This window comes from Hoplias malabaricus, chromosome 3, assembly GCF_029633855.1.
Source record: "Hoplias malabaricus isolate fHopMal1 chromosome 3, fHopMal1.hap1, whole genome shotgun sequence".
NCBI classification, from domain to species: Eukaryota; Metazoa; Chordata; class Actinopteri; order Characiformes; family Erythrinidae; genus Hoplias; species Hoplias malabaricus.
In genome coordinates, this window is record NC_089802.1 from 43,096,001 (window position 1) to 43,120,576 (window position 24,576).

Genomic DNA, 24,576 nt, shown 5'->3' on the forward strand with positions numbered 1-24,576 from the left:
AAACCGGAGCACCCGGAGGAAACCCACGCGGACACGGGGAGAACACACCAACTCCTAACTGGAATTCAGTGAACTCTTTATTCTTTCATAAATGTTCGTTAAGCCAGACTGCATAACTAGGTGCTGGAGATTACACACATGTAGCAATGGAAATGAATTCAATAATTAAATGATTACTATGTATGTGCCGATATTTTCGCTCATATAGTGAATGACACACTGGTCTGAATCTGCCTTTATATTATGTGCAGATGTTCAGCTTATAAGTACAGTATCATGTCGCTATAATGCCCACCAGGCCCAGTAATTTAATAGGTCAGAATAAGAATGAGGCCTTTAACTCTATGACTGCATGCACTTACCTGAACTACATTTACATAGTCATCATCAGACAATGTGTCCAGCATCTCAATAACAGAGGTCTTCATCAGCTTCAGAGTGAGTCCACTCACACTGCCGCTCCTAAACACACACACACACACATACACACACACACACACAAACAGAGTAAGTCAGACCCATACAAATGCACAGAGAGAGAGAGAGAGAGAGAGAGAGAGAGAGAGAGTACCTTGTAACTTTGTCATTAGGAAAAAATTACAGTAATACAGTGATTACATCCCTTAAGCTTGATCTACTTAATGCACCATTGCTGTAAAGAACTTCTAAAAGTGCACATTTTAATTTCTTCACAAACCATTTGCCTCATAACCACAGCTCTCTGAAACAAATGGACCACAAAGCTGTTGCTAAGCAGCACCTGTTGCTAAGCATCCTACACCGCTGCTTCCGTGCCATGTCCATCAAATGTTAATTCCATGGCACAAGTAAAAAAAAACCAAAAACATTGCAGCGGTATGAAGGGGATTTAACAGCGAAGAACAGCCATTTAATACACAATCATGACACATAAACTGAGCTATATATTAGTTCTGAGTGTCTGAGTACTTTCTTCCTTTTCCAACAACCACAGATACACAAGAGACCTTGCCCCAACAACCTCAGATAAGCAATAAATGCTGCACTACAACCATAGATTGTTTAAAAAAAACACTACTCCCAACAACCACAGATAAACAGTAAACAAATACTCCTACAACCACAGACACATAAGAAACACTACTGCAACAACAAGAAGTACATCAACACTAGTCAAACCACCACAGAAGAAGAAGTAGTACTGTAACACACACAAATACAAGAGAGGATGATCATTTTCATTACTTTTTCAAACTACACAAGATAATATACTCCAATAACCACAGACACACAAGACAAACTACTCTCACTAAATGAACCAAACGGAAATTTGGAAACAGTGGTGGAATTCTCCTTTAATTCACTGAGATAGAAAAGTGATCAGAGGTCACAACACTGTTTCTGTTGACCCTCTCTTACTCCTATCTATGGAGATTACACCACTGAACACATGTCAGTGACAGGTTTATCTAAAATAGTTGAGTTTACTAATTAAAAAGAGGTGTCTGGATACTTTTAGACAAACAGTGTCTGTTAAAATGGTCTTGTTTATGCACAAACCAATAAACGCAACCCATTAATCCATATGCGCCCTTCTGTGTTTTCCACAAGTGTGAAGGGGCTCTACGAGCTTATACAGCAGGATGTTTTGATACATATTTGTCCTCAGTATTGTGTATTTCAGAGGCTAGATAAGATCTGTCATGATCTAGAACAGTGGTTCAAAGTCATTCTCTTTTCTGTACCTGCTGCAGATAGATCAGCAATTCAAACAGCATGCCGCAAATCTCATGCCATTTTTCACCACACATAACCTCCCAGTCATTTTTCAGCGAGTACAATAACACTGCGATATGAAAAATGAGTGCTGCTTTGGATGCCAACATGTCAAACTGCAACAGAACTGAAGAGCTGGTCCGGTGGCTTCTGGAGCCAACAGGTGGCACTAGAGGACCATATTGATTTTTGAACCTTTGTAATAGTTGACATTTTTTCCTCCCTATTGACTAGTGACAGGAGCTGTGTGTATGAAAGATAATATGTGTGTGTATGTTGAAGGGGTCCAAGTATATATCATGTTGTAGGGAACTAAATCTGCTTATATACTTCCAAAGTATAAGATTAAAATCACATCCTCATAATGCAAGTCATTATATTCTAAGTGAAAGGTTTGTGCTAAGGTTTGTGTAAAGTTAGGGTTAGGGCAGTAGTAGTTTGGATTGAGATTAATTCTGTCCCCTGAAATCATAAAGACAAGACTGTGTGTGGGGGTGTGGAAGTGAGGTACTTACACATCTACCATGATGACCATGTCTTTGGGAGAAGAGGCACCCTGGATATACCTGTTGGAGGTAAAAACCAAACTCAAATTAGCTATAGCCACTGTAAACATATTTATTGACTTCTAACTCATTAATAATCCATTTCTGTATTAACCCAACAATGTCATTCACCCTAGACTAAATTGCAGAAATCAGAGAAAATCTCCTTTAAAGGTGCAATCAGTTTTTTTTTTTTGTCTTATAATATATATATATATATATACACACACACATATGATACATCCCGGCCACTAGGTGACAATATAATGGCCCTTCCATAAACCTGTTCATCTAAAGAAAAAAAGGCAGGTAATACTCTAATAAAGCACAAATCAGTCACATATTTGGACAATAAAATTAATTTTGATTGGCACATATTGTTTATTTACAAATTTTCAAACTGTAAATTCTTAATGAGAGATTTTGGTGAAATGCTGGGGCCCGATTTAAATAAGAGATCTGAATCAGGGTTAGGGAACAAGTGAAAATTCAAGCTGAACTTTGAATTAAGCTTCATATTTAAGATTAATATTTAATATTTAAGGGACACTGACTAAAAATGACAAATTGCAATATCGGTGGTAAACAAACTAACTAATGAAATACAACAGTGCTACATTTGAGCCTAGACTGAGTTTTTCCAATTTACAGAACATTAATTATCTTTAGCTGTGAGGAGTTTGGTGTCTTCTCCCTGTGTCCGCACGGATTTCCTCTCTGTCCATAGATCTTTGGTAAATTTACTGACATATAGATCAGAGGCTAGCAATCAGGACTGGCAAATTTCAGCCATGAATGCTTTGCCCACTAGTAGATGGTGAGTCTGACATCTTTAGTGTGTTAACTAGGCCACACTGTTTGGATTCTGCCAGTTGTACTCTAGTGGGCTATCCTCACTTCAACGTACAAACATTTCACTCTTTTTATTGTGTTGGAGTGGCGCCATGCCCAGGGTGTATTTGTATATTGTGCCCAATGTTTCCGGTTACTTAATGTGACCCTTAAGAGGATTAAGATGTTACAGAAAATGAATTAAGGCATTGTTTTATATTTATATCCCATCTGAGCACTTTTGAATACGAATACATCCTTCTTTTTTATGACAAATAGCAGGTTTGTGTTTGGTCATTTTACCTGTTGAATTGTAAGAGAAAAATTGTAACAGAAAACAAAACTATATAAATTTGTAAATTTTGTCATACAATGTTGCTCTAAATAAAATTCCAAAGATTAGAATATAACTAATACAATGGATCGTCGGATTAACATGTTATTCAAAACTAGACGAAACTGCATCTAAGTATTTTAAACAAGACAAGGTACAATTCTTCACAAAAGTAGAAGACAAGTTTGATATTCCTGAGGTAATCAGAGCTGTTCCACATATAGATGCTGGTCTAGCTTTGCCTCAGTGTTTCTGAGGGAACTCAGAGCTGTGTCTTACTTGTTAAAACAGTTGATGCTAAGCTAACAGAGGGAGTTTGAGCAGCGCAGAGTCAGGAGAAACCACTGACTGGACGGGCTTTTGTTTCTTCAGCTGAGTCATCAGGTCACTTCAAACACATTAGTCAGTCAGTCCATCTTCCGCAGCCTTTATGCTAGCGTGAGCACATTGTGCTCTGGAGAAGGGCCCTGTCTCTTAATGATGCACTGGCCATTTTTAGCTTAGCCTAGCTGAGCTGAGCTTAGCCAAAACACTCACGCTGAGAGATGTGTGTGGCAACAGGGGGGAAAAAAATAAAAAGAGAGAGAGAGGGACGAGGGCAATGTCTGTCCATGGCTGATAGAGCGTGACATATAGACTCAAATCAAAAGCAGAAGAAAAGAAATAAAATGAGGAAACATGCGCAATTAAAAACACATTACAGCTGACACAACAGACCCCAGACGCCTGATGGATGTGCTCCATCTATTTTCATCGGCAGAGGTTTGGGGTGGAGGGGAAAAACAAAAATGTGCATGTTGGGTTTGTATTGTAAGCTAGCTGGCTGCTGTACAGACGGGTAGTTAGCGCTTTGCGCTAGCAGGAGCGGACCAGTCGTTTGGGGGCTCTTGTTTGGCGCTAATGAGGCTGCTGTGCCTCAGTGAAGAGTGGGCAGCAGGTGTCCAGTGAGAAGGCTTTCTGAAGCCCAGCCAAGCAGCTAGCGCTCAGCTCTAAACCTGCTCCGTGAACTCAGACCCTCCAAGCTCAGACACAAACACAGCTCTAAAACCACTCCACAAATCCAGGCTTTGATACAACTCAGCTGAAGGAGATACACTGGGTTGCCAGGTGTCTGATTTTGGAATGGGTTTTATTCCAGCGTGAACTTAACTGTCCAGAGTCTGGCTGAGACTTTATCTATAAACAGATAAAATGTAATTTATACCTATATTGCACCTTACAGAAAAGAATCCCACATTGAAAAATCAGGTTTTACCTTGTTAACATACTCGGGTGGTGTTGTTTAAATCTTAGAAGACATTTCACGAGTGAATCAAGCATGCAGTCAACAGCATAGATGGACATTTCTACTTAGAAACTGCAATGTTCCAAAGTCTTAAAAGGGTGGATTCAGACAGCCAGGGTTTCTTAAGTCACAAACCTAAGAAACCAATACCCTCAACCTGGTGGGTGGGGCTTTTATCATGTAAGCTTGAACTGCAGGAGAACTTCAGAGGGCTAATTAGATGTAGTGGTGGCGACTAAGGGCATATTCATAGATCCACGTGTACTACATGAAGGAGAAGGTGTAAAGTTACATGTAAGTCACTTTTAAGGCATTAAGAGATATTTCATTGTTGGAAATAAATGACTACGCAGTTTTGATAAATAGAGATGAGTTCTTATGGGTGGGAGGGAGAATTTAACCTTGCATGTTTTTAATATAAAATGCACTATAGTTTACATAAACCCCTTAAATACACAACCCATACCCTGAAAAAAGACAAAGGAAAAGCAAAGGGCTGTGTAGTTTTGCCCTGTTTCAGTGGTGAAAGACCCTCAGTCTGATCAAGCTTGGACTTGATAGGGAAGAAACGTGTGAAGTTACAAAGAATTCAATTACTCCTGATAGAGTGCTACATCAAAGTTAGAGCATGTGCTGGTTCTCATGATCTGCACTGACACTGAGAAATCAGCCTTCTGTAGCCATGAAGCGGTCTAGCTCGACTTTTATCAAATTTAATTACTGGATTCTTTAATTTGAGTGAGCGCCAGGCACTGGAGGACTGACAGGATAGGGCTTCTTAGACTGAGCTTTACAGAGCTGTGTGTTTTTGTGAGAGTGTGAGGAATTACTTGGGCTTTTCTCAAAGCTGTGGCACAGCGAAAAAGAGATTTCTGTGCCCTGCAAATGTTTGGGTGCCATGTTATTTTGGAGGGGTGGTGGGGTGTAGCTAGCTTGCTATAAACCAAACAGGGCTGCATTCACAAATAGTTCTCTATCTGTTGGTTATGTTACATCACAAATCATGATACAATGGGTATATTTCACAGCCGAATTTCCATTCTTTGTTATGTTAGCTAAGTACTGGTGTGGAGAGCAAATATCCATCTTCAAAACATCATTAATTTGATTGATAATCCCAAAAGGTAACATTACATCGGTTTCCAAGGCACTACTTCCTTTAACTGCCACTTGTCATTTGAGAAGGGCTTTAAAGTAATTACAGTCTAATGATTTCTTTTCATATCCAAACATAAAACACATGCAAGTACAAAGTGCTAAACTCCCTCTTTACAGGATCTGTTTCCCTGCTTCTGCAGGTTAGATAAGTCTACTTAAATGCTTCCGCTCATTTGGCTGAGCTCCAAGCAGTTTGGACATGACGGAAATTATAATCATCTGCATGCTGGGTTAGTTGACAAAAAGTGTATAATATGGTTTTGAAGCCTGGTGAGAGTGTGGATAAAGACTCAACAGTTATAAATCACTGTGAAAACAGTACTGTGGTGCTTCCGTTTGGCCGTGCAGAAGTATATGCTTTCCCAGGGATGGGGGTCAAGTTTTAATTGGGATGGAAATGTGACGTTACACAAAATATCCAGCCTCACTGTGGCATCATCCATCAGTATGTTGCACACTCTGGATTCTTCTTCTCCAGGGCCACACTGCAGAAACTTGATATTAAATGAATGAATGCAAAACTCACTTTTTTGCGTGCTTTTGTATTTCCACTTGGGTCTCTACTGCTCCTATAAACTCTCTAAGTGCAAAAAACCCATCCATTAGCTTTCTGTGAGTCAGTTGAAAGATTGTGGTGTCAGGAATCATATGCATTTATGAGCCGTTTGCATGGCTCCCTTATTGTGATGTCACAATAAGGAAATTTGTATAAAACCACCCTTGCACCACCCCTATCCTGCATAAACATGGAATGGGTGGGGTGTGGCCAGCAACAGCTTATTTGCATAAAAGTGACAGAGCCCTTAAACGGCTCATTCTGAAAGAGACTATATATTCTGAAAGAGAGAATAGAGTTGGTCAGATCTCTTTATGGGAGAGTGATTTTGTGCAAAGAACTTCATGAACATGTCTTGTGTAGCCCAAAGACATCTTTAAAAAGAGGTATAATATGCCCCCTTTAAAAAATTGAGCATTCTTATGCACAACTCTGCTCAAATCAATGTTAGGAGGCTAACATTGAGGCTTCCTCTGTATTCACCATTTAGCCACTTGTTGACCACACAGCCTTCAAAATAAAACACACACCCAAAGTGCCAAAACAGTCCTTTGGAGTGATGCCATAAAAATTAGCTTATGTTTTTAGTGGATGGCTCTTTAAGGAATCATTTGTAAATGAAATCAGTTCTTTCTCAAATGTGGTCTCTCTTCTCCTCCTCCCTTTCTGTAATACATTCTCTGTCCAGTGTGTGTCAGGTGGGTGGGGCAGTCCCTCTAAAGCAGCACCCCATCCACAGCACCTTAAAAGAGGAATTTGTCTCTCTTTGTGTTCATTCAGGAGCTCTGCACAGTTTTAAGGTGGAAAGCTATGTGTATGTGTAAGAAGCTGTCTGTAGCTGGTTCATTGACAAGTATAACTTGTCTCTAAGTTTTAGTCACTGTTTGAAATACCATAGAATCTCATTTTTAACTCGAGCTATTTAGTTTTGGAGTGCTTTGGGTCTGTGTTTACTTTCATGTAAAGTTATTTGTCTCCTGAGTTTGGAGTCAGTAATACATCTGAAACAGCGAAACTACGTTAATATTACCCACATATGAAGCACAAGTACACCAATATCCTTATCTATTTTCATGCTTTTCCACATTCAAACATCTCTCATCTATCTCTGGGTCTGTGACAATGTTCAATGTATAGTTATTTTAAAAAAAAACGAAATAAATCAGTTTTCTGAGCCTGAGGAATATCTTTGAGACACAGAAAGGTTTCACAACAGCTACCAGCTGTAAATCACATTTCTAGAAGATGCAGTTTCCTGAATAACTTGGTTTTCTTTCTCGCTCATTTCAAAATGAACTGCATCTGACCAACATGGAGCTGGATATCAGCCAGCACCTGAGCGTCCAATGCACCTGCAGTCCACAGCAGTTTCTCCTCTCTCTAATTCCACTTTTGTCTCAGCTCCTAAAATTCCTGGCATTCTTTCTTTCTTTCTGTCAGCCACAGTAACAGCCTCCAAACTCCTACAACATCTTTGCAATAGTCTAATCCCCACATCTGCTGAAGCTGACCATTATTTTAAGCAAATATTTGTGTCCCTAATAATTAGGATGTGGCTACTATGACCTTTCTTGACCGAGGCGAGCAGCCAGTTAAATCGGAGCCTCTCCGGCCTTTACAATCTCCTCTGTCCCGACACAAATAAACCCAGACTGAGCGTGTCCTCAACCCCGGCACTCACAGGCCTGTTAGATGCAGATGTGCTGTTTCTGCATGGATTCCACTCCATAATTACCCCTCCACCGCGGCCCAGCGAAGCCATTCCTTCCCAGTCATTACCCAGAATCCCCAGCGCCCAGGCCAGGTGACGCACAGATGGGCCTGGCTGGTGCCACTGTGATCCCACTCCCCTGATCCCCAAACACACTCACACACACAAACACACACAAACACACACACACACTCTCACACACACACACACACTCAGCATGAGCTCTTACTTACATGCACAAAGACCCAAATATGCATACACAAACACTCCCAATACTGAGGCGAACACACACACACTTCCTGTCTCGTAGACACAGATACATACACACATGCACACACACACACACACATACTCCTTTTCCAAAATCCAGCCCTAAACCAATACCAAAACACACATTCCAACACTCCACCCCCACACACCAAGTAGACATTTTGTTGCAAAAAACATAAACACACACACACACCCACACACACAAACACACACACAATGCCTATCCCTACACACATGTTCATCATTTATGTTGGGGGACAGAAATCACTTTTGTGCAAGCGCCGTCTGGAGTCTCTTCAGTTTAGAAGTGCATCCGTTTTCAGCCCCACTCTCTCTACACACACACACACACACACCAGCCTCAATCAGACAGTGCTGCACTGAAATGCCACTGTCTCTCGTCCTTCTATATGCAATTACATTTCTTTTTACCTTGAGAATACTCTACGTTAATCACAGACTCTATCCAGACAAACACACTGCTGAGAAACACCCCTCTCCTCCATTAAGGGCGGGGTCTGACGCTGTGGTACGCTTTTGATTGTGCTCTGTTCTCACACCATGCTGCAGCATGCGTACAAGAGTTTAAAAAAAAGAAGGTTATTTCAAATCAATGCAGTCCCTCTGAAATGAGAACATTCACAGCAGATTGTGTTCCTGCCCTCTGACCCATTTCACTCACTGTTTTTCTTCTCTCCCTTTCACCATTTCTCAGTGTCCTCTCGTTCATCTCTAAATTACTCTCTTCCTCTTTTTTCTCTCTCTCTCTCTCTCTCTCTCTCCCATTCTCAAACTTTCTCCTTTTGTATTTTTCCTTTCTGCAAATCGAGTTTTTACTCTCTACATTTATCTCTCTTAAATTCTGTTCTTGCGCTCTACCTTTCTCTCCTGTCTTTCTTGATCCTGTAACTTATCTCTCTCCTTCTCTAACTCTTCTCTTTTCCCTCTCACAAACTTTCTTTCTCTTCACATCTCTCACTCCAGCTTTTCTTACCTCTCCATTACTGTTGTTTCATTTCTCTCTCTCTCTCTCTCCTTCTCTCTCTCTGTATTTCTTGAACTGTCCTCTCTCTCTCTCTCTCTCTCTCTCTCTCTCTCTCTCTCATTCTCTCTCTCTGGATTTCTTGAACTGTCCTCTCTCTCTCTCTCTCTCTCTCTCTCTCTCTCTCTCTCTGAGAGTCTGTGTAGCTTTTCCCTCATCTGACAAGGTGGCACTAAAATTAGCACATTAGAAATGAGGCGATCATGGATGCTCATCCTGTGAATGATACGCTCTGCTACATACATGTCACACAGCTGCTGGCTTTGAGCAGGGTTGTGCAGGTGTGAGTGGTCAGCGGGGGTGTGTGGAGAGTGGGGGATGGCAGATGTGCTCAGAGCGGTTTAGATACATCACTGTACAAAAAAAGTGTGTCAAATAGTGACTTTTCAAGAAGAGGCAATAATGCTGTGTTTGAGTCAAAGTTAATGGGAGACACTGGTGTCTCACATGAAGCGTTTCTATAGGTCCATTCATCATGGATCTGTCACACTGTCTAAAGGACAAACTGTGTTCAAATAATGCAGAAAATGGAGATACTGTGTTTTGGGGACTGTGGAGATGTTTGTGCCTGAGAGGGAGGAGGGGCGAGAGAGGGCTGTTTAAATAGCATGTGTGTGAGTGAGAGATATCATACATGTTAGTGTGCACTTGTGTGTGTGTGTGTGTGTGTGTGTGTACGTGCGTGTGTGTGTGCTGATGGGGTTATTATTTTATGGGCCGCTGCTCCCCGCACTTCCCCTGTGTGCGTCTGCTGAATAAAGATTGAATTAAGATTAAAAATACGTGCGGACGTGGAGCACCGCAGCTACGGTGAAGAAAGATGTTGTCTGTTTTTTATTTTATTATATCTCCAACTTTTCTCTTGATTATTCAGTGAGGGACGATGCTGAGATCTGACCACAGAGGTCTCTGTTTACCTTTCACAAATATGAAACCGGAGAAAATACAGATTATATTTCTAGAAAAAAATATACCACACTATCAGGATTCAACACCAGGCCTCGTCACAGTCGCTGCTGGAATATTTTACATGGACGAACAATTTCACAGAAAAAAAACAAACTCTCAAAAACCTGCTCATAATTTTTTTCCATTATTTTTTGAAGACTATCTTTATTAACTAATGTATTTGGCAATAAATAGATGTTTGGAAGGAGCGCCAGTTCTTCAGAGGGCAACACACTCACACATTCACACCTATGGACACTCCACACTCCTCACAGACAGTCACCTGGAGGAAACCCACACAGACACAGGGAGAACACACCACACTCCTCACAGACAGTCACCCGGAGGAAACCCACACAGACACAGGGAGAACACACCACACTCTTCACAGACAGTGACCTGGAGGAAACTCACGCAGACACAGGGAGAACACACCAAACTCCTCACAGACAGTCACCCGGGGGAAACCCACGCGGACACAGGGAGAACACACCACACTCCTCACAGACAGTCACCCGAAGGAAACCCATGCAGACACTGGGAGAACACACCAAACTCCTCACAGACAGTCACCCGGAGAAAACCCACAGAGACACAGGGAGAACACACCACACTCCTCACAGACAGATACACAGTCTTCATGTTTGTTGACATAACTCATAAACACAAGCTGCTATACACACTAAATACAAAACAATAAATCAGTGTTTAATGAATCAACACATTCATTATTGTGACCCCATTTTTTTTAAGTAGCCATTGTTTGGCTTAAAAGCTCAGCCCGTTTTATTAGTGTATGAGTAGTGTATGATTTATACCCCAGGCAGTCAAGGGTCATCATGAGGGACACTGCAAAGAGTGTATGGGAAAGGAATTTATGGCATGACTGGATCTCTTGTATCTGCAGTTTTGTCTTTTTATTCACTTTTTAAAACCGGTTTCTTTTTTTTTTCACAGTTTGTATCTGGGTCTTCTCTTGTTTGTACAGTGTGTTGTTATAAGTCATACATGTTTACTCACCAGGACAGATTCCTTGTCGTGTAACGTTCTTAGAAAAATGATTGTGATTGTCATTGTGATTTGGATTTGGACCACTGGTTTGTAGCCTTGGGGGTATTGTCCTTGGCTTTTACCCTTTACAGGAGCCACAGAGGCGAAGGCCAGGTAAAGCAGAGCTCTGGGCTCTCTTCTCTTTGTGACATTTCTGCAGCTGTGGCTTTGAGCAGCTGCCATAATATTTACTGAGGAACCAGATTGACTTTTCCGCAAAAATCAATATCTGCTTTTGGGCCGCGATGCTGAGCTGAAGCTGCATGTTAATAGCTTCTCTGTAACGCTTGGCTAGCAGAAATGCCCTCTGTCTCTATATCTCTCCTTCAAATCCTCCCTCACCCCTGTCCATTTTAAAGCCTTCATTCTCACAGCGCTAAACTCTCCATTCTTTCCCTCTGTGAACAATCATTCACTGATTCTTCTCTCGCTCTTTCTTTCCTTTCCATCACCTCATCACTTCTCTTGTGATAACCAGCTCTAATTTAATAACCACAGCAACTGACCAAAGTCTCTCTGACTTTGCTGCAGCCTCATCTGAGTGTTTATAATCACAACGCTGCAGCCACGTTTATGTGAGAGCACAAAGAGGAGGATGAAGCACAACAAACAAAACAAACACAGAGAAATGAGTACTGACAAATTATGACAAAAACAAGAATGGAGAAGAAACAGAGCCAAGGAAAAATGGCTAAAAACCAGCGATTCTGTTCTTCACTCATCACTGCTGGGCACTCGTGCTGAACTTAGCTGTGGCTCATGCTTATTTAAAGGAACAGGACTGTTTAGACAGGGGGAGAACAAAAGACCTGTCATTAAGACCCTGGAACTGAGTTCCTTATGGAGAAAAGCTATATTTCCTGTATAAACGTACATTATGTGGCAATAGTCTGCAGACTTCTGCACAGTCTTTCTTTTAAAATCAAGTGTGTCAACATTGGAAAATGTGTCCCACAATTAAAAAAACAATCCATAAAAGTTCCATATAGCAGCAAGTTTCATCAGAAGTGTGTAAAGCCAAAATGGCAGTAGCTAAACACAAACCGCTGTAGTAGACTTAATAGGTACAGAAAAAGAATGTCAAAGAATGTTTCCACAGCTACACAGTCCAGTGGTTGCATGCTTTATACCACTCCATTCAACGCTTGGCATTGTGCTTGGTGGTGTTAGGCACGCATGCAGGTCTTTGGCCATAGAAACCCAAGCCTTTAAGCTCCTGGCACACAGTTTTTGTGCTAATGAAAATGCCAAAGGAGGTGTGTAACTCTGTATTTATTGTTGGCTTTCTACACTGTGCACCTCAACATTCAACCCCCCACTGTAACTTTAGGAATTGCTATGGTGCCTAAATACCTCCACTTTTCAATTATACCATTTCAAGCTTGATGGTAGAGTATCTATGGGAAAGGAAATTCACCAATGGACTTGCTGTAATGGTGGGATCCTGTTCGTTTACAATTCAGTGAGCTCTTTTAGGACCCATTCTTTCACAAATGCTGATTTTATACACCTGTGGGACTAAATGATTAGGAGGTGTGTCCCATTACTTTTGTCCATAGAGTGCATCCAGCTGCTACAAGCATCTAGCTTTCACTAATGGTTCCACTATTTAGAATAAGTTTTGCTGGAAGTGCAGCACAACTTCCAACAAAATCCTAAATATCAGCCCTTTAAAAGGCATGTTAGGATGTGTGTGTAAAATCCCATACGTGGTCAGACTGTTCTTGCACCCTGTCACTGTCCTGTCTGTGATTGGTCAGTGAACCAGTGTCAGTGTCATCGAGGCATGGGATTGGTGGAGCTGCGTGAAGAGTCTAACACACACAGACAGAGTGCTGAACCACAATCACACAAACTTGACCTGACACAACTTGCCTCCCCTGCCACGGCCCTGCCAATCAGCACAGCTGGGCACAGGTTGCCTAGCAACAGTCTAAAAGGGGTGCTGGATGGAGAGAGGGGGTATAAGAGTATTGGCCACAGAACAGAGCGGAGAAACAACATGAGTTCAGGCAGAAAATGCCACCGCACAGCCACACACACATACCCACAGTAGTACAGGGTATACGCTATAGCAAGATACATCATTTGTACCTACTTTTATATATGTAGATGTTCTTAAAGGCTTTTAATTCTTTACACATATCTAATTTACAGCATTATTTTTAAACGGATGTTGGCATGGTGACCTCTGGTTCCTATAACCAGGTCTAATGTAAATGTAGTCTAAAATTATTCATCAACAGTAACTGCTTCATCCTGATCAGGTTTGTGGTGGGTCCGGCTTCTGTGCTCATATTAAAACCACCCAGAACTCTTCCCCAGCTTTCTCACCTTCACTTTCTCAGTTTCAGTTTTGAATGTGGTCTGTGCCCAAGACGTTTCTTGGAGGAAGTCTTAGAAGCACTCTTTAGACTCCTGGTACCTTTTAACACCTCTGTTAAAATCTCAATTTGTCCATCATATTTGTGCACTGACAAGCTAGCAAGCTAACTAGCAGTGCAGCATTTGTTTTGGGGTGTTTTTACCTCAGGTTACAAGTTGTTTCAATGTATCTGGGGATTCCATTTTTTTTGTGTGTGTGTGAGTGTGAAAGGGACAACCTCATTGAGAGCAAACTTAATTACCCTGTCACAGAAGGGCCTTGTTAGCACTTCGCTAGCACTCTCCTCGCTCTGGGAGATGCTAGTGCAGCCGGGTGTGGACTCCTCTTACAACAGTAGAACATGCTAACGCGCTAGTGCAAGGTGTTTTATAATATCAGCATTTCTGTTTCCTCCTCAGTTCCTCGCTCTGCTAAATACCCGCAGGACACCGATTAGGAAATTCTTTCCAAAAACATGTGCTCACTTTTGGGGAACAGGAACAAATATCGCCATGGCAACTGTGTACATAAAGCTAGCCCCGTCTTCTTCCACGAACTCTGTTTACATGAAAGCCTTCCACACCCCGCAATCCGATTTGTAGCCCAGAGGGCAAGGGGGAATGGAAAGCAAATTGGGACAGCGCCGGGCCCCCCGCGAAAGCTGCTGACATGTACCAACCCGAGCCTGGGACGAAGTGTAAGCTGCAGCTGTCTGAATTTATTTGAACTTCACATGCCCGTTTGCCCTCAGCAGAACAGGCAGCCAGGGACTCAGCGGAAACAATAAGATCAAAGTCAGGCTAAATAGACTCTTTCCTCAGACAAGTGAGAAGAAGCTGCACTCACCAAGGTCGTCTCCTCACATCGTACAGGTCAATCTTATTGGGCGCCCTCCATGGAGTAGCTGTGAGAGAGATTGAGAGAGAGAGAGAGAGAGAGAGAGAGAGAGAGAGATGGTAACATTCACTTACATTTTACTGTAGGCTATTTTTCACGAATGCTGCATAACAACTAATTGTTTCATAACTTATATAAGCTTCAATAAAACTCAATAGAGTCGTACCATAGGCTTCAATGGTCATAAAGCTGATAACTCTGTCTGGAGTGAAACTGACTAAAGAAATCTTTATGACAGCTGGCAATTCTTAAAATATTTGTCTTTTTAGTTTTCAAATATTTTTGTTTATCCCACATTTTTGCAGATTTTCTTCCCATTTATTAGTCATGCCCAAAGCCACACATCAGTGAGATCATGACCACACACACTGCCTCCGGCTATGTGAGACCAGCCCACTGCTCCTTTTGGGTTTGCTGCTAATGGAATGCCGCAGAACAGCTTAATGCACTGGAAGAGAATGCAAACTGTTCAGATCTGTCAAATCAGCTGACAGTTGGACATACTAGCTAGCACTGTGAGCAGAGACAGGAAGGAGAGGAAGGCAATCCTGCCCAGACAGCAAGTCCAGTCCCACATTCTAGAGCTCCTTTCAGATAAGAACTCTGGAGAATCTCCAGAGAAACTGGGGGGTATCAGGGTCAGATATTTTGTAGAATGGTCCTTTCACACATGCAGTGTACAGCAGGAGAACTTCTCAGTCAGGTGTGTTCTCGCAGTGCGAAATGTTCTGTGTGCTTCAAGCATGAAGCTGCACCTGTGTAACAAGATACTCCGGGACATTAGTGGCTCCATTCCTACATGCGCTCACTCTAAATGAACTAAATCACTTAAAATATGGAGCAATTAAATTGTGTACATCATAAATATTTGAACATTCCATTTGCCATGAATTGTCCACATAATGTAACATGAAATATGACATTATAACAATTGAATAATGACAGTTTAGCATGACAAACAATATGCTTTCTATATTGTTTGTATTGTGTATTGTCATCCCTTTAAAAAAAAAACCCTGAACATTGTTTCTTTAAAAAGATGCCATATTAGTCCAGTGAAATGATGTGCCCATATATTTGATGGTGTCTCTGTCAAAACATCACTGTATATTTCATCTCAAAAACATCTTTTAAGTGCATGATATTATTTTTGATACAATATAGCCCACCCCTAATGTAAAATATATATGAGACAAATAAATGAGGGGAAACATGACATCAGTGACAAATAAGTAATGGCTTGTAGTGTCAGACAATACCATTGTGATTTATTATTATATAAAAAAGCTTATTTCAAAATGAATGGATTTTAGATTAGATGCACTTATTACAGAAAAGCATCTGTAATAAGATTTTGATTCTGCTATTTGATATGGGTTATTGATGTAAACTGAACGGACTGTTAAAGAGAAATGGACTGAGACATTATAGTGATTGATTAATCCTGTCACTGAGCAATATGAGTGGATTCATTCTCTTTTCCCGAGCTGCCATAGACGCTTATTCAGCAGCACTGGATCTATACTGGGTCAGAGACTACTCTCTGGGTTTCCGTACAGCTGTTTCAGTGTGTAGTAATAGCCCCTTTGGCTCTGACTCTAACTTTTAAGACATACCTGGGTAATATCTGGTGACACCGGTGGCACTTCCGAACACCTGCCAGCGGAGGGAGGGGTCTTCTCTACTGTTGTCTATAAACACGCGCTCCAGAGCTTGGGTCCAGTTCAGTTCATTGAGAATTGTAGGAGCTGAGAGAGAGAGAGAGAGAGAGAGAGAGAGAGAGAGAGAGAGAGAGAGAGAGAGAAATCAAAATCTTCTACTGTAAAATAATTCCTGGTCAGGTTTTAAAGGAAAAGGGCACATTTCTATATGACACTGGTTAAGACATTGGTTCACAAAGTGGGGGGTGGGGTTAGAGAGCTATGGTATGGGAGGCACAGCTTAAAAAAACCTACTCATCTACACAAGGGGGCACTGGGTTGGTGTTACTCAAAGCGTTTTGAAGTGAAATGCTTGGTTGTAAAGAGATAACACTGAATTGTTCACAGTGATGGTGATGGTAACTAGAGGTTTGAAGAATTTGACATCACTTTAAATACTTTACAGAAACAATTGTTTTAAAATGTCAGTTGGATTCCCCTTTAACATGACCACTTTTACTGCATTATGCATTAAGTTTACAGTAGGCATTATGCCGTTATATGGAATTCTGGGACAAAGCTTGATATCACATTGACAGAAATGAATTAGGATTCATGAAAGCTGCTGCTACTGCTCCTTTAAGAAAATAAAGTGGGGGACAAAAAGTAAATAAATAAATACATATATTTAAAATATTTTGCACAATTCCACACAGTGCCACCAGCCACCAGGGTAGAGGTGAACACATGCTAAATATTATTTTAACTTATGCTGATGGAACGCCAATGAACGACACTGGAGGAGAATGCAAACTGTCTAGATCTGGCACATCAGCAGATAGACGCGATTGAAGAAGAGGTGGATATATTCCCACCCAGAGAAAGCAAAGCTGAATGTGCCCTCAAGGACTCTCAGTCCTGGATGACTGAGGCATCACCTGGATTATGACCTAGGATCTCCTGGTGTCAGAGATAACATTTAGATCACGGTGCCAAATTGGCAGCTTAAGATAATTGTAAGAAAGCAGACATTGAAGGACAAACGACAGCACACAGAAGTAAAGGATAATTTGCTAAAGCTTTGATGCTTTTGATAGTAACATCTCACTTAAAGATGAGCTGATGCCTGCTATCAACAGAGGTAGCAATAAGTGTTCCATCTCTCTATTTGCCTTAAAAAGCTACCAGCAAAGGAAGATAAGTAATTTTACTGATCCATTATCCACTACAAAACATTACTAACCAATTACAGCAAGTTCACATGAAGATATTATTGTTCAGTGGGTTAATTTAAAAGAAAACTGCAGAAAGTCATCCACACACCTCATTTTTGTAGCAAATATCACAATGAGATTTTAATCCATGAAATAAGCAATGATTGGATGCTAAATTTCTGAAGTGAAGCCCCAAAATCCAGAGCAATTACTACAGTGGAATTGAGGTTGTTTATTCAGGTGAGAAATGAACAGAAACTTCAGATTCACCATTATTCACCGCTCCCCTCAGATTCTACACTGGACTGTAATCGTATAAATGGCAGATCTTCCTGACAATGGACGAGTGCCGAAAGCAGGCGTCAGAGGGCCATAAAAATGGAAATTTGCTTTCATATGCCCATGACTGGACAAAAAATAAACAGACGACCACGGCGCAGACCCCACAATGGCGGAGCGATGTGATATATTATCAGATGTGACCTTGGACATGGTGGTGTACGTGTGATTAAGTGAGGGATGAAAAATAACCCTTAACCAGGAAAGGACAAATAAAATGTGAGACAGATGTGCCTCTGTATTCCAGTTTTAAATCCAAATACACACTATATTTCCAAAAGATTGTGGATCCTTGCCACTGTAGAGGAGTAACAAGTTTAAATTCCAATAGCAAAAGTCAAAAATACAGTTCTAAAGCTTTGGGGTTTGAATTAGTGGATGTATATTCTATGGAGTGATGAAGCTCATATGTGAATATAGGTGAATTGGCTACTGTCCTGGTGTGAGTAAATGAGTGTGCATGTGAATGAACGGTACTCCATCCTGGTTGAATGTAGTGGAGTTCACTTATATGCTCATGGCTGACTGCTATCAAATCCTCACAGCAATGATCCAACCTCATGTAAAGCCTTTCCCTGAGGAGTAGAGGCTGTCACTCAACAACTTCAGAGGAAATGTTGAGTGTGTCCAAACCCTGGCGATATCGTGCATGTAACAGTCTCAACAGGTTTCAGCACTTAGAGCTAGGTTGTTTCTGATTGGCCAAAAAAAAACTACAAAAACTTCAACAGGGTTGGTCATTTATACAAAGATAAATATCAAAGACGCTAATAACTATGGTGTGTGTGTGTTCAGGTAATGAGAGGCTGTCCTTTTATTAAAAAAAGTGTGAACACTGCTCACAGATGTAAAGGACCAGTAAACAAAGCCCCATAATTCCCACTGTGTCAGCAACCGTAATTATCCTATTCACAACTGCTTTATGAAACCAAACATTACTATTAGAGAGAGACAGAGAGAGAGAAAGAGAGAGAGAGAGAGAGAGAGAGAGAGAGAGAGAGAGAGAGAGAGAGACAGAGAGAGGGAGAGGGAGGTAAAGTGGTCAAATGTGAACACACATTTGTCACTGCTACCATTCTGTTTTCAATGGAAAGTGCATTCATTCTGACGCCGAAACAACATCAACAATTATCTCAAACGTATACGTTCAGTGTAGGTTTCCCACACAGGAATTACGCTTGAAGTGGTGTTTTGGATTCAGAACTAATCGACCAGCATCAACACCTGACTTCACTAATGCTGTAATGGCTAAATGCGGTCAAATCCTTGTGTGATTTTTTTAATAAATTCTGGTGTAAAGCCTCACCCGACGAGTAGAGACTGACTGAACGACTGGAGAATAATCTCCCTGTTATTCATTCATTTTATGTACACTGTCAGAAGAAAAGGTCACTGTGGTGGTACCCTAAAGGCTACATATGAGGTAGCGTTAATTAGGGAGCATAATTGTAGCTTACTGTGTTGATTTCATATGTCCAATTTCATCTCCAGAACTTATATTACATTCTTCTGGAGAAGAGAATGTAATGGACCTTCAGGGCACAAACATGAAACGCTAAAAAAACTGCTGTACATTTAAAGGTACATTTACACTCTTTGTACTTTTAGTGGCCAATAAAGTACCTCTACTGTACCCTTTTTCTGAGAGTGTACGCACTTCATGCCGCTCTGGTTTGTGGTTGGTCCAGAAAACCAGACAAGACACAGGGAGAACACACCAGAGTCCTCACAGACAGTGACCCAGTGTGAGAATTGAACCCACGACTCCAAGACCCTGGAAGGTTTACATTACAGAAGAAATGACCACTTAAAACTGGCCAAGATTTCCTTAATTTCTGGGCCCTAACTCAAGCTCAGTTTCCTTAGGTCTCTCTCTCTCTCTCTCTCTCTCTTTCTCTCCTACTGTTTCTACTCTAATCAGCTGCACATTACCAGCTCTCCAGTTCTCAGCTCTTGGCTTTCTCTCTCCATTTGCAGTTTTCTACATGTGGGTCTACCTCTCTTGCACCTGCTGTCAAGTTCCCTTTCTCGCCTCTCTCTCTCTCTCTCTCTCTCTCTCTGTCTGTGTATTTGTTCTCCCTCTGACTGCATCTCTCTCGCCCTGTCTCTTCTCCTCTCTTCTCTCTGTTGTCTTTGTGTCTTTGTGTATTATGCTCAGTCATATCTGCGAAGTGTCTCTGTCCGTTTTGGCCTACTTTGCAATCCTGCATCAGCCTGGGCCAGCTTCAACCAGCTACCTCTCTCTCTTTCTCTCCCTCTCTCTCTCTCTCTCTCTCTCTCTCTCTCTCTCTCTCGCTCTCTCTCTCACACACACACACACACACACACAATGCTAGAGAAGTGCTGTCAGCACACATTTTGCTCTCTCTCTCCAGCCCATCCCCTTCCTTTTTCTCTCTTTCACTATCATCCTTTATGTCCTACTTACTGTATATGTACATCTCTCTCATTCTCTCCCTCTCTCTCTCTCTCTCTCTCATCTGGCAGCTGCACAAATAGCATGTCTCTGCCTTTTTTTTCAGCACGCTACCCACACTGAGCCTTTCGGCACTTTCTCAAGTGCTCTTGTTCAGTGCTGTGCCAACTAGTGCTCTCCCTCTCGCTTTCCACATTACTGCTTCTTCATGTGTCTCTAATTTGGTAACATCCTTTGTCTCCCCTCCCTCATGTACAGTGCTGTAAAATTAAGCCATTAAGTATGAGCTATTTTCCAGCATCAGGAATAAACAGCAGAAAATATACTCTTTGTTCAGTACAGCTTCTTTAAGCTGCATCCAAAAAAATGGGTTTACATGTAAATGTAGCAATCTACACAGAAAAGCGTGATCCAGTCTTACATTCCCTACATTAGTTACATTTTCTACTGTTCATTAATGTTTCTCACAGCCAAATACAATCATATCCTCACAGTAATGTCCAAATATCTCATCCAAACCCTTCCCGGAAGAGCAGAAGCTGTTACTGAGGCAAAAAGAGAAACCCACTTCATTACTCTTCGGTTCCAAAGAATGGAAGAGCAACTTAATTTCATTTTCTGCAACTATTTTACGCCGCTCAGTGGCACGGTGGGTCCAAAGGCAGAAACACACTCCGGACAGAGCAGCAGTCCTCAACAGGGCCTCCCAGACTCAGTGACCCACACACACACGTGGACACTTTTGGATCCATCTACAAAGATGTGTGTTTTTGGATTGTGGAAGGAAACAGGAGCAGTCCCGAGGAAAACACACAGACACAGGGAGAACACACCAAAGCCCTCAGAGACATGGTATTGTCTCTTCACGTGTCTCTAATTGGTACTTCACCACGCAGGTATATGTTTGCAGTGTTTACACCTCTCTCTCTGTTCCTCACACACTCATTCTGTCTGTTTTTCTGTCTCACTCTCCTGTCTAATCCCCCCCCCTCTCTCTCTCTCTCTGTCTCTCTCTCTCTCCCTCTCTCTCTCTCTCTCTCTCTCTCTCCTCTCTCTCTCTCTCTCTCTCTCCAGCTCAAGAGTCCACTCTCATCACTGGCCCAGACTCTGACTGCTAGTTATTATTTAATAGCCACACACACACACACACACACACAGACACACACACACACACACACACTCGTGTACAGCAGTGAGTGCAATCAGGCTGGTAATGGGCAGCTGATTAGAGTAGAAACAGAAGAGGAAAGAGGGTGAAAGAGAGAGAGAGCAAAAGAGAGAGAGAGCAAAAGAGAGAGAGCGAGAGAGAGCGAGAGCATGAAGGAGAGAGAGTTCCTCAGTTCTCCTCTGATTTAATTGCTGAGGCAGCGGGGTTAGATAAGACCGGCCGAAAGCGGTCGGCTCACGCTGGACTTTTCTGCCCTCCCCAGCCATTTGAACCCGACGCTAAATAAATGATCATTATCAATTTCACTCGTGCTTTTCAATTAGGGCCGAGGCGCAAGGATGACGAGCTGTCACAGAGAACAGGGAGCAGAGGCATCCAGCAGAGAAACATTCAGAAAAACAGACGTACAGCAGGCTCACTTGTACAGCACAGCGAGGTTCAGCAGAGACCTGCAGATCTGGCCAATAAAAAGATAATTACCAACAATTACTAATCTTCAAAACTGCTAAAATATGTTTGAGGTGTTTTCAGTGCAGGGAATATGCCATTAAATGAAGTATCAGTAGCAAAGGCTAAAATACTTGCTAATTCTAGGCACTAGGGGGCGATGTTTGCCTTTGATTGGAAATAGAGGTAGAAGACATCTAGCCGTTCGCTCACAACAACACTAACTGAAGAAACCCGTGAAGTTTAAAAAGCATAAATCTGAATTGGGCTTTATGCAGTGTTCCAATCACATAAGTCAGATGTCGGAGCTGAGAATGATGTCATACCAGAGCTGACCATGTTCCAGTTAAACATTCACAAAAGTCTAGGCCCCAGGTAATCATGTTTAACTTGTTCCCAGTTAGCGATACCAGTTGCTAACCTTTTTGCATCCAAACACCACGGAAACATGTCCAGGTATAACAGTTGGGGCAGTACTGTATGTAATGAGACACAAATTGATTGAATTACTAAGAAAATCTACCAAAGTACTGCTTTTACTCACTGTAGCTATATGGGCAGCCATCTTGGATTCTGAACATATGCTGAAAAACTGGAAAAATAGCATTAACCAAGTACCATAGACTTTGGACATAACTATAAACAGCAAAAAATATGCAAAGAAAAATGCATTTTGAGATTTTTATTCATTTATATATTTATTTATTAATTAATTTATTTATTTTTCAGTCGACAATTTAAGGTTACATTTTCATGTATGTAAAATAAAACCTATGACAGTGATGATGATGATCTAATTTGATGAATAAAGCATAATTCGGTGTGTTATTTCATTCTTATTAAACCTTATCTTTTATTTATTGATATTTCAAATTCTATACATTTCTCAATACATACATTTTCATCAGTAGTATTAGCAGAGTAAGAACAAGGAACACAGCCACACCCACACACCCCCACACAGAGGAGGCGCTCTTATCAGCTTAAGCTGTGTGGCTTTGTTGCAGTGGTCAGTAGTGTTCTGTGGAGGCCAGGGGCAAGGACAGGAAGAGAGAGTGAGAGACCCTCGCTGTGCTTTATGAATCAACATGCACATCACACACACACTCCCATAACACACACACAGGTCTGGTGATGGACCACTGGCTTATACCGGCCCTACACACACGGTTTAACTTTGTAGCTCACGACCTTGACAAAGACATATTAAGGTGAAATCACAGAATTCTGATAATAATTCACAGTATTAGGAAATAAACATCATTGCTGTATCTCCAAAGGGTTAACTGTGTTTCCCATCCGTTTTTATAGTAACAGCCTCTACTCTTCTGGAACATATACAATCAAATTCTTTGGGAATTTGATTGTATATGACCACATGCGCATTAAGGAGTTCAGCCCAACTCTCTAAGTGTTAGCCGAAGATCACCTGAGGTGAAGTCCAAGAAAGTTCCACCACCTCCTAATACCGTAGTGTAATGTTATGCTAGATAACGGAATCGTTAATGTTCTCCTCCAAGTGTGTTGAGCTATAACCAATGATGTTGCTAAAGTGACGGTTCAGAAAGAAGAATAGATGCTGTAGAGCTCTGAATGTCCTGGGGAAACCTGTGCTCGCTTTTACCCTCCCAACATCAGCGTGGTGTGATTGGGGAACTAACTAATGTGTGCTTAGAGACTCCAGCAACTGCTGTGTCTGATCCATCTTGTAACAGCTCAACACAAAAACTAACACACCACCACCATGTCAGTGTCACTGCAGTGTTGAGAATGTCCCTCCACCATATACCTCCTCTGTGGTGGTCCTGTAGGGGGACTTAATAGCAGCAAAACATTACTGCATCTGTGTTCAGAGAGAGCACGATGGATTCAGTAAAGGTGGCACTGCTTTGATGTTTATTCTCTTCTCTTTGCTCGTTCGTGTGTGTGTGTGTGTGTGTGTGTGAGAGTGTGTGTGTGTGTGTGTGTGTGAGAGTGTGTGTGTGTGTGTGTGTATGTGCATGTCTTTGAGTCAAGGGTACTATGGCAGACAGTACACTGCTGAAGCCGGACACGTGGGGGTTGTACAGATACACTGTCTCTTGTACTGTCAGTGCACAATGGCCCACACACCTACACACACACAAAAAAAAAAAACAAGTTCTGGCAGGTCATCTGTGCAGAAATATGAGGCTGGGGTAGATAAGAAAACGGGGGGCAAACCGCGCTGATTTATTTGTCGAGAATGTGCCGGACAGTTGATAAAAAGAAAAATGTCCGACGAGGACAAATTTGTGGGAGGTGCTAAGCTTCTCTTGAGGAATGTGCCCTGAACTAATCCTTCAAAGAGAGGTAGGGAGAGAGGGAGAAAGAGAAAGAGAGAGAGAGACAGAGAGAGAGAGACACCTGTGATAGCTTTAAAAGCTAATCCATCAGACACACTCCCTTTGACGCGTTTAGTAGCAGTGCTGGCGCTAAATGCTGGGCCGTTATGGAGGAGGTTCTGTCCCGGGTTATTCCGGCGATTTATGGGCTGTGGAGGAGGCCAGGAATCGCTCACGATGGCCCCCTCTATCCTCTGCATCTATTACTTGCCTTGGGACGTCCCGCCGCTCTCTGCGTCCTG

General features: G+C 41.8%; 1 protein-coding gene across 1 annotated transcript in view; it reads right to left on the reverse strand.

Moving 5' to 3' along the window:
- cacna2d2a (calcium channel, voltage-dependent, alpha 2/delta subunit 2a) overlaps nt 1-24,576 on the reverse strand; it is a 275,566-nt gene that overhangs the window by 50,799 nt on the left and 200,191 nt on the right. The window contains exons 7-10 of the mRNA XM_066664996.1: nt 16,364-16,495; nt 14,697-14,754; nt 2,271-2,321; nt 363-462 (exon numbers count right to left, since the gene is read on the reverse strand). Of these exons, the coding sequence (XP_066521093.1) occupies nt 363-462; nt 2,271-2,321; nt 14,697-14,754; nt 16,364-16,495 (341 nt within the window). The remainder of the gene's footprint in view (nt 1-362; nt 463-2,270; nt 2,322-14,696; nt 14,755-16,363; nt 16,496-24,576) is intronic.